General features: G+C 44.0%; 1 protein-coding gene across 1 annotated transcript in view; it reads left to right on the forward strand.

Annotated features, from left to right (window-relative positions):
- The window catches only part of BTBD9 (BTB domain containing 9), a 1,399,080-nt gene extending 1,381,802 nt beyond the window's left edge, over positions 1-17,278 (forward strand). Inside the window, exon 11 of the mRNA XM_069608758.1 lies at positions 15,300-17,278. Coding sequence (XP_069464859.1) covers positions 15,300-15,479 — 180 coding nt within the window. The 3' untranslated portion in view covers positions 15,480-17,278. The remainder of the gene's footprint in view (positions 1-15,299) is intronic.
- Positions 17,279-18,364: the final 1,086 nt, after the last annotated feature.

The raw sequence follows: 18,364 nt of genomic DNA on the forward strand, positions 1-18,364 counted from the left end.
CGGACTATAAACCCTTAGCAAAGGCCTAAAATAACACTTGAATCTTACAAATAATTAATGTGTGGTTAAATTATAATATACATATGTTTTATCACAATAGCATGTATGCTATATCACTAGCAATCACAAGGCAATGGATCAGCAAAAGGCATACAATTCGAAAATGAGTGGAAAGTTTAGAGCATGCTGCAGCCAAATGACACGTGGGAACATTTCTCAATTCCCACTTTAAATTACTCAAACGGTTTTTAATAAAAAGGGGTCAAATACTCTGCTTTGGAGTGCGGGTTTGGGCCTGGAGGATATATATTTATCACAGGGACAATATAGAGGTGAAAATAGGCCTCTAGCTATGAAACTGGATATGAGATGCAAGATATAAAAAGGGTTGATTTGAGTAAAATGAAGCAGTGAAATAAGAAAGGAAATCAGTTGTGACAAGAACAGTTTTACTTTAAACTAGAGTATTCAGACTAGACCACCAAAGATGGACACAGTAAGATCCAAGGTTGATTCGCGATTTCAACCCTGTCACCCCAGCGCCCAACCCTGGCGGAAGCCAGTCAGATCACTCGAAATATGACTAATGGTTTAGGATTACACAAGACAAAATTGAAAAGAGGTGGCGCTAGCACTTAAAAATTAAGGACAGGATACAAGAATAATTCCAAGAGTTTCAACAAGTTATCAGGGTAAGATAGGATTGCTTAGTTAGTGGGATAGAGACAAAGGCAAGACAAGGTAGGCTATGTATTTCTATGGGGTAGGGATTATACTCAGTCCACTTTTGAGCTTTGGGATTTTTGGACAGTCAACAGGGTCTGGTCACCACACAGCAGGCGCGCCTGGCAAAAGACAGCTGGGCAAGGTCTGGCCACTGGGTAGCGAACAGCTGGGCAATTTGGGTCACTGGATGGCACAGGTACTGCTGGATGCAGCTAGTGGGGCAGCAGTTAGTGGGCAGCAAGCCAGGCTGGTTCAGGATGCTTCCTAAAAGAATACCACAGCTTTCCCCTTTGGTTATTTGGGATTTTATTGGAATTTCAGAATTGAGGCCTTGCTGGGATAGGATCAGCAATAATCGGGCCTTGTAGTTGTGATCGGATGGCTGGGAGGGATAGAGGGATAGAGGGAGGGAGGGAGGGAGAGAGAGAGAGAGAGAGAGAGAGAGAGAGAGAGAGAGAGAGAGAGATAATGAATGAGAAAATGAGAATTAATATCAAAAACCTGTTGAATAAACAGCCCATGGCCAACCCCTTCACATTGCTAGGCACAGACAAGCTTTCATTCAACATTTTACTCTTCAAAACGGGCATTTTTATTCTTTAGTTTGCACAAGCCTATTTTGACACATGGGGTGAAAGCTGCCATTTGTTTTTAAATTCGTTTTTTGCATCTGCCTTTCCGATATGGTTCTGTAGCTGTAGCAAGCTTGTTTTACACACCAGTCTGTACAAGGCAAAGGTCTCCATGAAATTGACATGGGCACAGAAAGCTATGATTCTTTTCAAACAGTGATTTCGATGCTTGGTAGAAAAAGTTGAGCGCTTTTCCGTGCTGCTGAAATAAAGCTTTTGGTGTATTTTTCTCAGATTTGGTTTGACAGGGACTGTCATTCAGAAGTCATGTTTGTCTGCTGGAGCGCAATGTGAATAAGCATAGCAGGGTTTTATCAATAACATGTTGTGATAAGGAATCAGAGGAAAAGAGCATCAGAGCGGCATCATTTTTAAATGTGAATAATTCCCTTTTTCCATGGAACTTTGGGCTGGAAGCAAAACAGCTCTGCTTTTTCACACTATTTCCTTTGTATCTGTAAGAACACTGGCAGGCTCCCTCAGTGTGCCCCCTTGTTCCATCCTGCCCAATATGTGCTTGGCAGGATGGTGCAGCCATCTTTTGTTGCTGCAAAACGCAGTTTTGAGGCCATGGTCCTCATAGGAGCCAGTGCAGCCATTTTGCTAGTGACTGCAGATGTGCAGCTTGGTGATGTGGGGGGAAGTACAGCTGAGTTGGGTCAATATATCCCACAAAATCTCACTGGGAAGAATCATACCCTTTCCAAGTGTGTGAACATTGTTGAACTTTGAAACTGAAGGAAAGGGTTGTCCACCCTCGAGAGTGTGGAGAATATTAAAGTGACATTGAAAAGCCAGAGAAATCTTGGACAAGGGAAGGACCCTTTCTGGCTGAACTTTATTAGTTTTCTTTTCTGCACTCTGAACCTTGTGTTTTGAACTTTGGAAAGAATCTGCAAGTGTTGAGGTAAAAGGCATCATCCCCATTTTCACGTTGTATTGAGTTTAGTGTGCGAGGGTCAGTTTGGATTTTGGACACTGACAGAGAACTCTTTTCATTTGGACATTCTGACACAGACGTTCCTTGGTTTTGTTGAGGCAGGGAAACACCTCCTAGAGTTCGAGATTGGCAGGATTTCCACAAACCCCCTCTTTACTATTTATTAAAGTTTTCAACCAACACCAGCAATGACACTGTGTCCGAGTCTTACTCTTGATCCCTTACAATGCCCTTTTCCTAATTCATTAATCAGAGTGGGAGATGTCCACCTCTTTAGCAGGGCAGTTTGTAATCATTATAATGGGAATGTGTTTTAACACACAAGCCACTCAGAACCAACTGGGGCACCAACAGCCAATCACTTTTTAAGGCTTAGAAAAACAACATTCCCGTTTGTCCTGGGCACCTTGGAAGCCATCACAGCAACTCTGAAGGAGCATTCACTCCAACAGTGCTCCTTCCCATACGCTTGTCCTCTGAAGATCGCTTTCAGGAAATAGCACCTTGATGGTGTTTAGGCAACCAAACCATCTTCTGCATAAGGACCAACTGCATAACACTCTAAAGGGTCCTCAAATGTGCATTGAAACCCACCATTTACCTAAACTGCTGAGAATGTGGTAACGGACAGCAATGGAACAACGCTGTAGTGAACAACAAAAATGCTGCTGGTCAGGAGCCTCTCTTTAGTTCTCCTAACATAGCACTGATATAGCTCGCCACAGTACATCACTACATTATGTAAAAAAGGTCACTGTGTGGCATTCAAGAATGACACTATTATAGCACATTGAAGCAAGGACTACATAGCAACATCTGAGCACTCCCAAATAAAGCACTACTAGCTGTCGGGAAACACTGGATCAGCCGAGAGGACCACTCATCAAGGAACATCTTTACACCGTGCCACCAGAAACAGGAGCCTGCTGAGGCTGAGTGTAACTACAATTACAGATAACTAATCAACATCCAATGGAAATCAACTGACTGTCAACCTGTTGCCAATCAGCACACACAGACATTCAAGGGCTGTGTTTGGACTAGTAATGAAAGATTTTCCCTCCTTGTAGAGTTATCCTGGTTTTTAAGTGATTCCGTTTTCTTGATATAATTCTATACTTTGGCCCACCCTCCTTGAAGGGAAAGGCACCCTTGCAGTATTACACAGGAAATCCCTGTAGCTCCTGGACATTTTATGAATTCCCCGTACCAAACACCGCCAACACCTAATTTCCCTTGCAGAGATTTTACTCTGGCTCAACTGCCCTCTGTCAAAATTGCAAAGCTATTTTGTCTCACCCATTTGCCCACACAGCCATCATAAACGTTTGGGTCAGCCCTCTGTTTCATCACAGTGTGGCCCACTCTTCAGCCTGCTGTGAGGAATGGATCATTGCAGTGCTGACAGACTGGTCCGTGAAAGAGCATTGATGTCACAGAAAACCAAGGAGAGAGAGGGATGGAGTTGTCTTCTTTCTGGACGCAGCTCCCAGGGGAATCCCATGAACTTCAAAGAACAACAAATTAAGTGGGATCTAGACCACATATTCACATAAAATGTATTCCCTAATCCTTTAGCTTCTGGGACTTCATAATCTGGATGCATATGGATGTTCCAAGGACACCTATGGCACCTCTGCAAAGTTCTTCTGTCAATTCTTTGTAAACTTTCTACCACATTGGCTGGTACTCTGATAACTAAACATGACTATGCGCAACTATGTTTATGAGTCAACCGAGCCGCAGATTACCTGACTCCAGAAGATGTTCAAAAATGTCAAGGTCACCCTTGTGGATAACTGAAAGGCGCAGGAAACCCCTACGCTCTGCACCAGGGTATTACCAATCCAAAATATACTGAAAAATGTGTCCAGAGGGCGATATTTCTAGTATCAAAATTTATTTAGCATGATACAAGATTTCTACACAATGAACACATCATGTATTAATCAACACTTCAAATTTCATTTGCGTTGCAGGAAGACATCAACTTTGAAAACATATTAATTAATAAAAATCACAATGAAGCATTCACTCATTCGTCCACATTCAATAACAATTATCCAACCTCAAGCCACTAAAACATATACCAAAGTACATACAATGTGTAATAAGACGTTCTAATGGTCACACACACAAAACAAATACATTTTTTAAAATACAAAAGATGTTAAAGATAACAATTATAAGATCATGTAATCAAATGATGGAGTGGATCTAATCAATGTAATCCAATGATCACATCCCAAACTTTCTTCAACCGGTTTCGACGTATAGGAATAATTAAATAAACGTCTTCATCAGGAAAAACATATGTACGGATTATGGGAAGGAGCACTTAACTGTCTGTGTTTCAACATGGGTTAATATTGCATTTGCCTTCCGAATGCCTTGAATCTTTATCCGTATTTAACCTGCATTAGCCCCCTCGAATCCTCTCCCATCAACCAAAAGGTCGGGAACGCAGGCATTATCTGCCAATGCAACCATGCTTTCTGTGATGCTATTTTCTACTGCCTCCCCGCTCCAACGAGACCCCTTCTTTCTGTCTCTTGCTGCTCTCTCCTTTCTGCCCGGCTCCCCTTTGTCTACTAATTTCACCCCAGTTCTGCCTTGCCCTCACTTCTACATTGCTCCCCTCGCCTACCTCACTTTTTTATCACTGCTGCTTTGCACTCAGCCTGACTGTTGTCCTTTCTTTGTGTCTGCATCCCTTGCTGCTTGCCTTCTTGCTACTGAGCGCACCCACATGCATGTCCCTTCTGTCTTTGATATCCCTCTGCCACTTTTTACCAGCACTGCAGTAATGATGCTGATAATGGCCTCTTCAGCGGCCATACCATGTGGTCACGGCCCACTGCGCCCAGTAATGCCATTACTTTGCTCATTGCATTACTTAATGGTGGTGGGTAATTACCAAGATTGTATGGTCTGCCTATCTATCTATCTATCTATCTATCTATCTATCTATCTATCTATCTATCTATCTATCTATCTATCTATCTATGTTCTTGTATTGCGTCACTAACCCTAAGGCCTCAGGGCGCCTTGATCCACATTATCGCCCGACTATAAAAAAAGAAGGTTGGCGGGTAATTAATGGGGTCAGCAGAGGGCCTTAACCACTGTTAGAAGGCCTGCTGTTTGTCTCCAAACCTTCTGCCTCAATGTCTTAGCAAACAATTCTCCTCAACAATTCTCACTTCAAGGTTCCAAGCACCTTCTCCAACTGTTTCCTTTAAACTGTTTTTTGTGATTCCCTTATTCTAACATTAAGTCCAGGCGAGAGGGCTGTAACAAAAGTGTTCTCAAGCCTTACTCTTGCTATACTCCACGGGCTTCGCCGTGGGGCGACGACACCTGTTCTAGCCCTCCCCACCCTGTGCCAGAATGCCATATTTGTGAGCCTGAAACTAGCTTGAAACTGATGTCTCACCTGGCTGTGAAGGCTCTTTACTCTGCGTTAGTGTATTTTCTGAAGTTCCTGCTTGCTGGCAGATCCCTCCTCACCAAGCTTTCAAGATGCTAGGAGCTGCAGTTTGCAACCTATCCTGGAATTTCTACTCAGTCAATTACATGAGTAGGATTCTGGATCAAAACACCTTTGGAAATGCAATTCATCACAGCTAAATGGTATTACAAGTGGATTGTTGTTCTCTTAAAAACACATCTCTTTGAATACCTCTAAATTTAATATATTTACAGTTAGAGACATGTGTGACAAACCGAAACATACCTCTTATATCACTTAAAACGCATCACATGAATTTAACTACTCTAGTAGTGCATCATAACACAAAACATCACCAAGACACAATACATGATACGTGGAAGTGATGAAAATGGGCACACCATATGCCTGTTTTGCATATAATACATATTTATATTACAGAAAAATGACATGTGCCCATAGTCAGATTCACTACTCATATATCCACCATGTTCTGTCATATCTAACTCAATACTGACATTCTTCAGGGAAAAAGAATTAATCTTCGGAAACTTGTTGCCTCTATAATAAAAGTCTGTATCGCAATAGGTGCTATTTCTGTAGAGGTACGCCTGACAAACTCTTCTGTTCAAAGTAAACTTAACGAGGCAGCCTGACCATCAAACAGCTGTGCATGGATCTAAAATTAACCAACAATACAATATAGGAATAGCTCCTACTGTGCAAAATACATTAAAGTGAAAGTATACAAAATTACCTTAGAAGATTAAAAGGAAGGAACAGCTTTGTAAGTATGCAAGTATGCTTAATCCACATTGCTCCGTTTTTTACTTCCTACCACCAACCTGCCAGTACACAGAAACGGTGTCTAGACAAATGGTCGACAGACAAATGGTCGACACAATTTGGTCGACAGGACAAATGATCGATTTTTTTTTAAATTTATATATATATATATATTTTAGGTTTTCGTTTAGGGAAAAAAAGGGTTTTTTAGCAATAAAAAGGGGGTTGCCCCCCCCCCAAAAAGTGAAAAAACAAAATAAAATTCGATCATTTGACCTGTCGACCTTTTGATGTCGACCATTTGTCCTGTCGACCATTTAGATTCGACAAATTGACCTACAACCCACAGAAACAACACCACTGTTAAAACGTATCATTTATATGAATGGTTACATCATTCAAACAGTATTGTTCACACCAAAACAATAAAGTAGTAACTTGCACGTACACAAGTATCTTCATCCTTTTGTATTTGTATATGCTTTTCTTGGGTCTTCCTATCCCCAATACAAAATTGGTGTATGAGGTTTAATAGATGTTATTGTTCTCGCGCGTCGTGCAAATGTATGTACTTATTTCCAAAACGTACTTAGTGGTGATTAGTAATGTGGATTTCAGCTGGACATTCACACCTTCCTGACTTGAAACTGGAAAGAACTATGCAGTAATTCAAATGATATACCTCTTCTAGGGCCCCTTATGTAATCACTAATGGATGAAAAAATGGAGTTTAATTGGACAGTGTTTCAGAAGGTAAGATGTAACAGTCAGTGAGAGATAGAAAAAAGTGAGCTAATTGGAACAAAGATTTATTTTCCTTACCAGCAGTCTACTAAAGGGTCTAAATGAAAATATCGAATAGCATAAGCTATGGTAACCTACATGGTAGCCACTGGGGTAATTATAGGTTGTGAGCTGTTATCAAGCATCATAAAAGTCTGTTGTATGTAGGTAGTAATCCATGCACATGATGGTGTGGCTATATACATTGATGGGTGTTTAAAAAACCCTCTATGTTGGCAGCCGGTGTATCGTCAGGTGGGAGTTACATTAAACATCACGCCAGTGAGTTCCCAAGTTTAAAGAGCAAGCATTACGAACACTGCAGACGGTAGTACATGGCTATGCGTAGTAGGAGACGTGAAATTTCCCGTTCAGTGTGGTTATCCATCAAAACCTTGTTTATGCAGATGAGTGCACAGGGAATACAGGTGACAGTTGGGCACTCTGGTTTGACAGGACTACACTGTATTGCCTGTAGTCATGTTGAAGGTGTGAATGTCCAGCTGAAGTTCTCATAACTATAATCACATAGTTCCCAACCTTTTTTGTCACCAGATTTTCTTTTTAGTGGGTGAGAGCCCATAGAAGTGAAAGGGCGTATGAGGGACTTGGCAGGTGATTGGGCTGCTTGTAAGGCGATGAAACCCGCCAAAAAGCAGATGAGTTGAGAGCGGTGTAATCACCACTAAGTTTTGGAAATAAGTACATACATTTCCACTACACGCATGAACAATAATATCTATTAGAACTCAGACCCCAATTTTGTATTAGGTATATGAAGACCCAAGAAAAGCATATACAAATACAAAAAGGATGAAGATACTCGTGTACATGTAAGTTACTTCTTTATTGTTTTGGTGTAAACAATGCTGTTTGAATGATGTAATCAGTCATATAAATAACACCTTTTAACTATGGTGTTTTTGTGTTCTGGCAGGTTGGTGGTAGGAAGTAAAAACTGAGCAACAAGGATTAAGCATACTTCCAAAGCTGTTCCTTCCTTGTAATATTCTAAGGTAATTTGTTATCCTTTTAACCTCACTGCATTTTGCCCAGTAGGAGCTATTTCGAGTGGATTGTGTCCTCCAACGTATTCCTCATCTTAGATGTATTCCATCCAGCTTTGCTGCTCTTCGGAAATTTTTTCGGCAGAGGTCGCCGTGCGTTGATGTCGAGTCGATGGTCCCTCGAAGGCCTCCGTCGAGGGCGACGTCATCGGGTGTATAAGTAGCACACGCAGCGCCCGTTGGCCTCAGTTCCGTTTTTCCGCAGTTACGTTGCTTCGGACATTCGGCGCGCCTCGAGTTCTGTCAAGAAATATAATATAACGAGAAGTAATTATGTCCTCGTCATCGACGCCGACCATGACCCCGAGATCGGGTTTTAAGAAATGCAAGTCGTGCGGCTCAAAAAATGTCGATCACGGACCTGCACCGCGAGTGTTTGTGGTGTCTCGGGGAAGGCCACGACATGGAGGCCTGTTCGAAGTTTCAGGCGATGACTGGGAAGGCCTTGCGAGAAAGGAGAGGAAAGCTACAGGTAGGTCGGAAGGATCGAAAAGCCTCTAGCGTCGAGTCGAGACCCCATGGGGAAAAATCTCCTCGACGCTAAAGGCATCGATCTAGATCCCGAAGCGATTCTCATCGCTCGTCATCTTCGTCGAAATAGTCGAAGAAACGACGCCATAGGTCTCCCTCCACCTCGTCGTCAGACGAGTCTCCGAAAATGAAATGCCCCACAAAACATTTGTCTACCGAAGAGTGGGAAGCATTCAGGGTCAGGGTGATGGAGGTGTTTGAGAAGGCGAAGCCTCGGTCCGCGCCTTCTTCAGAAGCCGGCCGGGAGCGTCATCGCTCCGACACTCGCACGCCCTCAAGCCCGGGTGATGGTAAAAGGAAGGATAGGGAACCTTCCAGGATGCCGAGCGATAAACGCTCGAGTCGAGTCGACCGCTCGAGGTCACCGACGCCGTCCGAGACTTATCACACCTCGAAGGCGAAACCGTTGAAAGCCGCCTCGACGCCCTCGAAGCAGACCCTATCGACGACCACTATGTCAGCGACGCCTTTATCGACGTCGATGCCGAAACCCTCGGCGCCAAAGGCTCCAACCAAGCCAGGGAAGCCAGAAAAAGGGAAGGAGAAAGTTACAAAACATGCAATTTCTTCAGGGTCTGGTACTACACCTCTCCCTCCTCCTCTCCCAGTGAAGGTTTTCAAGCCTCTCCCTAGGAAAGAGTTTTTCAAATCCTTGAACTCAATTTTTGAGGAACAGGAGAGATCCGAGGAGGAAAATGTACCTTTTGGATTGGAATAGGGCACCCCAAATTTCCCAGAATGCTTGATCTCAGAGGAAAGCAGAATGAGGGATTTGGTGGAGTCTTTACACAATGCAAGTGGCATTGACACTTCTCCTGAGAATGACTTTGGTAGACCAGATCCAGGAGAGCATGCCAGTCCATCTTACCGTCAGTTAATGACCAAGGTGGTAGATTACTTGGGATGGGCTAGACCACCAGCCCAATTCGTCCAGGACGATTCAACAGACATATTGGACCATGGTCCCACTGAAGACCCAGTACTACCTTTTCACGTAGCCTTACAAAACAGGGTGGCCAAGAATTGGGAAACTCCGGATTCTATTCCTCCGGTAAATAAATCCCTCGCATCAAAATACCGCCCGGCCAGTAGCGACCCCGGCTATCTGTCAAAACATCCAACTCCCGAGAGTTTGGTCATACAGCAGCTACAGCTTCCAACAAACTTGCGTACCCGTCTATCCCTCCAGACAGGGACGATAAGCGTGCGGTTGGTTGGGCACGGAAGGTATTTTCAGCCGGGAGCATGGCATTAAAATCTGCCAACTCCACATGTGCCTTGGCAAAATTTTCGTACACTCTGTGGGAGTGCATCGCAATGGCAGCGGAGCACATACCAGAAGGGGAAGAAAGGGAAGGTTTCCTAGCCATCGTTAGAGATGGAAAGGAGGCCATGCAGGAATCCCTTCAATCTGGATTGGACACTGCGGATAGTGTAAGCAGGTCCATGGGCACTAGCACGGTAATGCGCAGGTTTGCGTGGTTATGGAAGTCGGGTTTTGCACCGGACGTACAGAACCGCCTTCTGAACATGCCTTTTGATGGGTCTCACCTTTTTGGCAACAAGGCTGATGAGAGCCTTGAGAGGTTGCAGACCTCAAAAGCAGCGGCCAAATCTTTAGGAGCTGCTATTATGCAACCTCAGCCTTTTCGTGCGCAAGGGCAATCATTGAGGGGACGATCCTATCGTTATTACACCTCATATGGGAAGACTAGAGGAATGGCCAGTCAAAGGGGTCAAAGAAAGGCCACTCGTAGTGGACGAGGAAAACGTTCTAAGCCAGCTCCAGCTGCAGCCTCTTTGCCATCAGCAGCTGCAACATCCGCCACAAAACCACTTTGAGCACTTGCACCACAAAACACCTGTAGGGGGCAGGCTGTCGCAGCATCTGCAAGAATGGCGAGCCATTACTTCAGATGTTTGGGCTCTAGAAATAATAGCCCAAGGCTATTGCCTTCCTTTTCTAAAGCAACCTCAAAGCAATCCACCAGGGAGACACCCGTTGAAACTTTCAAACCCGCTCCTACAGCAGGAAGTTCTAACCCTGCTGGAGAAAGGTGCCCTAGAACCAGTACCTGCAGCGGAGAGGAACAAGGGTTGGTACTCCCCGTATTTTTTGATCCCCAAAAAGGACGGAGGACTGAGACCCATCTTGGACTTAAGAAAATTGAACAAGTTATTCAGGAAGGACAAGTTCAAGATGGTTACCCTTTCTCAGATCCTTCAGGCCCTTGAACTCCAGGACTGGTTGGTGTCATCGGACCTCCAGGATGCTTATTTTCATGTGCCGATTCATCTCAAACACAGAAAATACCTGAGGTTCGTAGTTGGCGACTCACACTATCAGTTTCGAGTCCTGCCATTCGGGTTGACCTCTGCCCCGAGGGTCTTCACCAAGTTAATGGTAGTGGTGGCAGCGCACCTCAGGATAGGGGGGGATCCATGTCTACCCCTACCTGGACGATTGGTTGATCGGAGCGCGCTCTGCCGAGCAAGCACTGAATCATCTGAAAGTCACCTGCCACTTCCTCCACAAACTGGGCTTCTCCCTCAATTTAAAGAAGTCTCAAATGACACCTTCCCAACAACTTCAGTACATAGGAGCTGTATTAGACACATCCTTGGGAAAGAGCTCGCCTCCCAAGACGAGGGCTCAAGACATTCTTCAGATGGTTTCCAAATTCCAAAATGCCCAAAATCTCCAGGCTTACGACTTTTTAAGGTTGCTCGGCCTCATGGCATCCTGCATCTTTCTGGTGCCAGAGGCACGCTTGAGGATGAGATCCCTTCAATGGGCCCTAAAGACTCTGTGGTCCCAGTTCTCGGGTCAAATGACGGATCTTCTTCAGATTCCGAACAAGGTCAGACAAGACCCTCTATGGTGGACCTGTGCAGAGAACATCCTAAAGGGAGAACCTTTTTGGCAACCATGGCCGGAGATCACAGTAGTGACGGACGCCTCACTCCTGGGGTGGGGAGCACATGCCAACGATTTGACAATAAACGGCCGTTGGTCTCCATCGTAGTCCAAACTACATATCAACCTTTTGGAGCTGAGGGCAATCAGACTAGCGCTGAAGGCCTTCCTGCCATCTGTCAGGGGAAAGAATGTCCTGATAATGACAGACAACACAGTGGCCATGCACTACCTAAACAAAAGAGGTGGTGTGGAGTCCCTAGCCCTGTGCAGAGAGGCAATGCAGCTCTGGTATTGGGCGATTCAGGAAGGAATCTCTTTAACGACAATCCATCTAGCCGGGGAAGAGAATATGACGGCAGATGCTCTGAGCAGGCAGAGCACGGTGTCCCACGAATGGGAATTGGCTCAGGAAGTCATTCAAGAGATCTTTGCCCTTTGGGGAACCACTCAGGTAGACCTATTCGCAACCAGTTCCAACTGTAAATGGGAAAGGTATTGCTCAAGGTAATTTCCCCCGAGAGGAGCCCTGCGGGGCGCGTTCATGGTGGATTGGAATTTCCCACTATTGTACGCGTTCCCTCCGATTCCCGTCATTCCTCAGGTCATCAGGAGGCTGAGACGCTTTGGGAACCGCATGATCCTAATTGCTGCGGATTGGGCCAGGAGAACGTGGTATCCGGACCTTCTAGATATGTCCATCTGTCCTCCAGTACGTCTTCCTCAGAGAGAGAACCTTCTCTCTCAAATGGAAGGTCAGGTTCTCCACCCAGAGGTCAGAACACTCAACCTTCATGCTTGGTATCTGAAAGGCTGAGATACAGGGATTGGAACCTTCCAGATGATATGGAGGTGTTGCTCCTTTTCTATGTCGATCCTTTTCTATGTTCTATTCCGGAAGTACTATCTTTCCTTCTGACCCTAGTCTGAATATCGGAACAATAAAAGTCACCTTGCAGTGCTTTCCATTTTCAAGCTCTCATCGGAAGAATGCCCTTACTTCAAAATTCCTTTGATAACACAATTCTTAAAAGGTCTCACTAATGTGTTTCCTCCTCACCCATTTCAAGTACCGATTTGGGATCTAAATTTAGTCTTACAATTCTTAATGTGTGCCCCTTTTGAGCCTATGCACTCGTGTCCATTAAGATTATTAACATGGAAAACAGCCTTTTTAGTTGCTCTAACATCAGCAAGAAGAGTGAGCGAATTGCAGGCACTGTCTTCTGGGCCACCCTATACTGTGTTCCATAAGGACAGAGTTGTATTGAGGATTAAACCATCATTTTTACCGAAGGTAATATCTGATTTTCATTTAAGTCAGAAAATTGTTTTACCCTCATTCTATCCTCCACCTCATTCTTCTAAGGAGGCAGAAAGATTACACAGACTGGACCCAAAAAGAGCTTTAAGCTTTTACATCTCTAGGCTTTCTAGGCTTAGAGTGGACAACCAGTTGTTTATAGGCTACACAGGAAGAAAACTGGGTCAATCAGTAACAAAACAGACAATTTCACGCTGGATCATGCTTTGCATGTCAGAATGCTACAGACTAGCACAAAAAGATCCACCAGAAGGGTTAAGGGCTCATTCCACCCGAGGCATCGCCTCTTCCACAGCCCTTCAGAGAGGTGTCCCGATAAGGTCCATTTGCGAAGCAGCAACTTGGTCTTCACTTCACACCTTCTCAAAATTCTATAGCCTGGATGCTTCCCAGTCTAGGGAGCTGACTTTTGGAAAAGCAGTGCTTTATTCCGCCATCTAAAGACATTGGTAAAAAAAAATTTAAAAAATCTGACCCCTCCTCCAGAGGAACTATGCAAAATACTGCTTTGGGTGTCTATCTAAGATGAGGAATATGTTGGAGGACACAATCCACTCGAAGAACAAGTTACTTACCAACTGGTAACGTTCTTTCGATTGGATGTTCCTCCAATGTATTCCTCATGGCCCTGCCAACTGACCCCTCTGTAGATTTTTTCCGGGTTATTGCCATCTCAAATCTCGCAAGGCTGATACCTGTCTGCCGGCACAATCTACACAGTACAAGATCACAGATACAAAAGAGGGGAAAAACAGAACTGAGGTCAACGGGCGCCGCGCGTGCTACTTATACACCCGATGATGTCGCCCTCGACGGAGGCCTTCGAGGGACCATCGACTCGACGACATCGACGCAAGGCGCCCTCTGCCGAAAAAATTTCCGAAGAGCAGCAAAGCTGGATGGAATACATCTAAGATGAGGAATACGTTGGAGGAACATCCAATCGAAAGAACGTTACCAGTTGGTAAGTAACTTGTTCTTCTATATGGTATTAATTGAGGCCATTTTTGGTTCATTTTAGAGCTATGCACACCTGTTTGATGGTCATGCTGCCTCTTAAGGTTTACTTTGAAACAGATGAGTTCATCAGACGTACCGTTCCGGAAACAGCACTCAGATTGTGAAACAGACTTGTAGTATAGAGGCAACACGTTTCAGAAGAATCATTATTTTTCCCTGAAGAATGTCATTATTTAGTTAGATTTTACAGAAACATGTTGGATAAATGAGTAGTACACGTGACTAAGGGCACGTTATTTGTTTTTTGTGTTATACACCTGTATTATGTGTAAAGTAGGCATGTGGTGTCCTTTTCCATCACTTCCACTTATATCCTGTATTGTGTCTTGGATATGTTTTGTGCTATGATGCACTAGTAAAGTTGTTTGAAATATAATTTGTGTTGCGTTTTAAGTGATATAATATGTATGTTTAGGTTTGTGAAACATCTCTTACTTGAAATATATGAAACATAGGAGGTATTCATACAGATGTGTTTTTAAGAGAATAACAATATGCGTGTAATAACATTTTGTTGCGATTGTCTTTTCAAAGGTGTTTTGATCCAGAATCCTACTCATGTAATTGACTGACTCCTCATCTCATCTTGCAGCTGCACTTTCGGTATGTCCCAGATCTCGCCAGCGGAAGAATTATTTCATAGAAGTGTCACAATTCGCATTCACCTTTCGTGTACGTTTGATGTTCTAGCTATACTGTTGGTAGCAGTCCAACCACCTCATACATCATTGAATAGCTATTTCCAAAACTCTTGTGATTAAAAAGCTCCTGTCGCCCCATATTCATTGACTTAGTTACCCCAGGAGTTGACCATTGCTTGGTAATCTTGGACTAGTCTGACTTGCATACTGCCAAGCAGTGTATGGCCTTACTTTTTTCCCCATACTTGTTGCTCCAGCAAGTACCTGGAGTTTCCAGTGAGCAATGTATTGTTAAAAAGTATACTAAGCCAAATGATGTAAACATTAAGGTAATTCTAAAGTTTCCAAATTGAAAATGTGCCATGTTTGTACTGCTACTGTTGTATTCATGTTGCAACATTGATAGAAAAGATCCCAGTTTAAAGCAAGCTGGCTGTTCCGAGGTTATTATTACATGTTCCCATCTGCTTCCATTTTTCAGGTGTTCCACTGTGTGCACTTTGAGTGTCCTGTACAAATCTCCACGCAGACATCTGTGCCGAAAGAGGAGAAGAGTGAAGAGGTGTCTTTAGCTGATCAGATTCCCGGTGCCCAGCAGGGGGTGGCAGCATTGCTTCTGTCAGCAAATTCAGTCTCTCGATCGCAGGGTCTGCAGCAGTGAAGGTTTGGTACTGAGGACGTAACAGGACGCCTCCCTCTGAAGACACTTTCTTATGTCAGCGACACTTTGCAGTTAATGAATGGACTGTGTCGGGCAAGAACTGATGGAGTGGGAACGGCATCCCAAGGACACTCTCCCCAATCAGTATAAAACATCCCGGCTGGAGGCTGGAGAAAATTGGTCTTCAATCTTCATCAAGACCACCATTAAAACCTTACCTCCCTCATCTTAGCAAGGAAAAGGGTTGCTGGGGACTGTAATTGGTAGACCAAGCTCGGAATACAAACAAACGGACACTAAAATGAGTCAATTGGAGGCACTCGGTACTTTACAGCAATTGTTGTGGGATCATTTGGTGTGTGAAAATGTTTATTTTTATGTGACGCCATTTGACAAATTAAGTTATTTTATTGTTTTGGGAATTTGCGCGTCTCTTTTTCTGCTGTTTGTCATGCTTCTGAATGATGTATGCTGCTCTTTCATTGCTCATTAAGCTTGCCTGCAGTGATTGGACTCAGCCCAATGTTGGGGTGAGAGACCAAGTGCCACCTTGGGAGGAGGGCACACTCGATGTAAACCGCCCCTAATGGTGCTCATTCGGTTCAGAGAGACCGTGGCTTATGCCCACTCACCACTGCAAATTTGCTGGTGGAGCTTTCATTAAACAATTCTAGCACGCCTCCTACGTGGGCAGCCGCTTTTAGAAAATGATGATGCTTGTACATTTAATCCTCAAAACAAGTTGTTGGTTTACATAAAATCTGTCTAGGAACGTGCTGTCAAGACCCGTTTCCCTTAGCACTGAGCACAGCAGTGTCTCTGCTGTCCCTCCTTCACACCCAAAACCATTATCTGCTCATCCTCCTCTGGAATTGGGCAGTGCAACCTTTACTCTCCCGCCATTAAATCTGGTCTTACAATCATTTCCGTCCACACACATTTCAAAATATCTTACACACAGTCTACACAAACACTGAGCCTCAAAATGCATTCAGGGCTAAACTACCTTTACAATAATCCTTGGTTCTCGTCATAATGTTTCCTGCTGGATTCTGGGGTAGGTGGGGGGTTTAGTACCCACTGCTTATGCCAGGCTTGGAGTTAGTCTAGGAATTGGTTTTCGATAGTGTGCTTTTTAAGATTTCGACCTGGGCCCGCATTATCAAAGTATTTGGTAAATGTAGGCCAAACACCATTTTTTTTTTAACCTGGATTGTGTTAGAGGCCTCAATGAGTGTCTCTGTGTTGGCACGCTAAAATCTGTGGTTTATTTATTCTTGGGTTGGATTTGTGCTACTTGTCTCTTTAAGAAGCCACTTGCATCAGTGGACCATTTAAAACTGTGTATTGTGCTGTTACATTGTAACCATTGCATTGTGCACTACACACTCAAACAGCTCTGCGCAACAGACATTTGCTAAAATTCTACCAAGCTGTGAGTAATTGAGGCAGAATGCAAAAGGGCGCTGTGATCCCAACAACCGGTGAAGACCATGGTGTCTGCTGCTCCCTGAACACTCTGAACCTAATGCCCCACGTGCCCCACATCATTCCCGATCTACCTGTTTGGTGAAGACCCACAGCCCCCTTCCCCTCTTTTTTCCTTCATTTATTCATGCTTTCCCAAATTAAGCGGTATATGCAATGGTCTCCAAAATATTTCTGATTACATCTGACGGCTCTCTAGGTGATGGGAGCCCTGCAAACATTTCTTTGGGATTGCAAAATTCTGCACCTTTGCAACCTCTCATGTCTGTTTTAGCGCCAGGAGCTTGAATAAACAGTTTTGCAAATCTCAATATTTGTTTCTCATCATTGTTTTAAGTCTTCCCTTCCCATCGAACTTCCTTCTGCTCTCAAGCTCCAAGTTCCTTGACGACGACGACGTAAGATGGAAATGCACGATAGTGAGTTCTTTTACTCTATTTTCACACCTTTGTATGTTTGACACATGAAAGTCACTCTGTGCGAGTTGGCTCTTAGTGTTTGGTAGTTTATGAAATAAATATGAATTGCTATCCTAGCCATGTACGTACAGTGCATATGAGATGCAGGGCTGGTCTGCTTTAAGTTGTCAGCCTGAAGGTTGCAGTTTTCTGCTGTAGCTTCAGGACTTCTGTCTAAAGGTTTACTACTTTACTCTTGGAGCATCCCTGCCTTCTGCTTAAAGGTTGCAATTTATTCTTGAAGGCAACGGTTTACTTTTGGAGATTCTGGACATCTTCCTACAGGTTGTGGTTTCGTGCTGGAGTAATAGGATAATTTTGATTGAAGTTTGATATTTTCTGCTGCGGTTTTGAGACATTTACGATGGCAACAGTAGTGTCTGCCTTACGGTGGTCATCTAGTTCTGAAGCATGGGGGACGTTTGCTTGACAGTTACCATGTGCTTCTCCTCAAGCAGAAGATTTTGTGTCGGCACATCTGCTTAAATCGTGCTGTTTAGTGGTGGTTCATGAAGACGTCTACTCGAAGATTGCCTTTTACTGCTGGAGCATTCGGCCATCCGCCTCAAGGTTGACGTTTACTTTTGGCCCAGTGGGATGGGCCATATTAAAAAAATTCTGTTTTGACTCTAGCCAGTTATGAATTTTAGTAACCCCTTTCCCAGTTTTCAAAATCCAATTAAGTCTGGCTGGATGCCGCATTTTCCAGAAATGAAATTTTACCACCTTTTTATTCTGCAGTCTTTTCGAAATCTGTTCTGAGCAGTTAGTGTGCATGAAAGTAAAACAGCCGGGAGGAAGGAAGGCTTTTACCCTTTGGAGGCCTTTTCCTTAAAGGGGCATCCGGGCCTCATCCCCCCTGTCTACTGCTGGTTTGGGTCTACCGCTTATACCTTAAAAAAGAGCGTGGGCGTCACCAGCTAGATGTTGCAAGCCAAA

This window comes from Ambystoma mexicanum, chromosome 4q (assembly GCF_040938575.1).
Source record: "Ambystoma mexicanum isolate Mex_15411 chromosome 4q, UKY_AmexF1_1, whole genome shotgun sequence".
Taxonomy (NCBI): Eukaryota; Metazoa; Chordata; class Amphibia; order Caudata; family Ambystomatidae; genus Ambystoma; species Ambystoma mexicanum.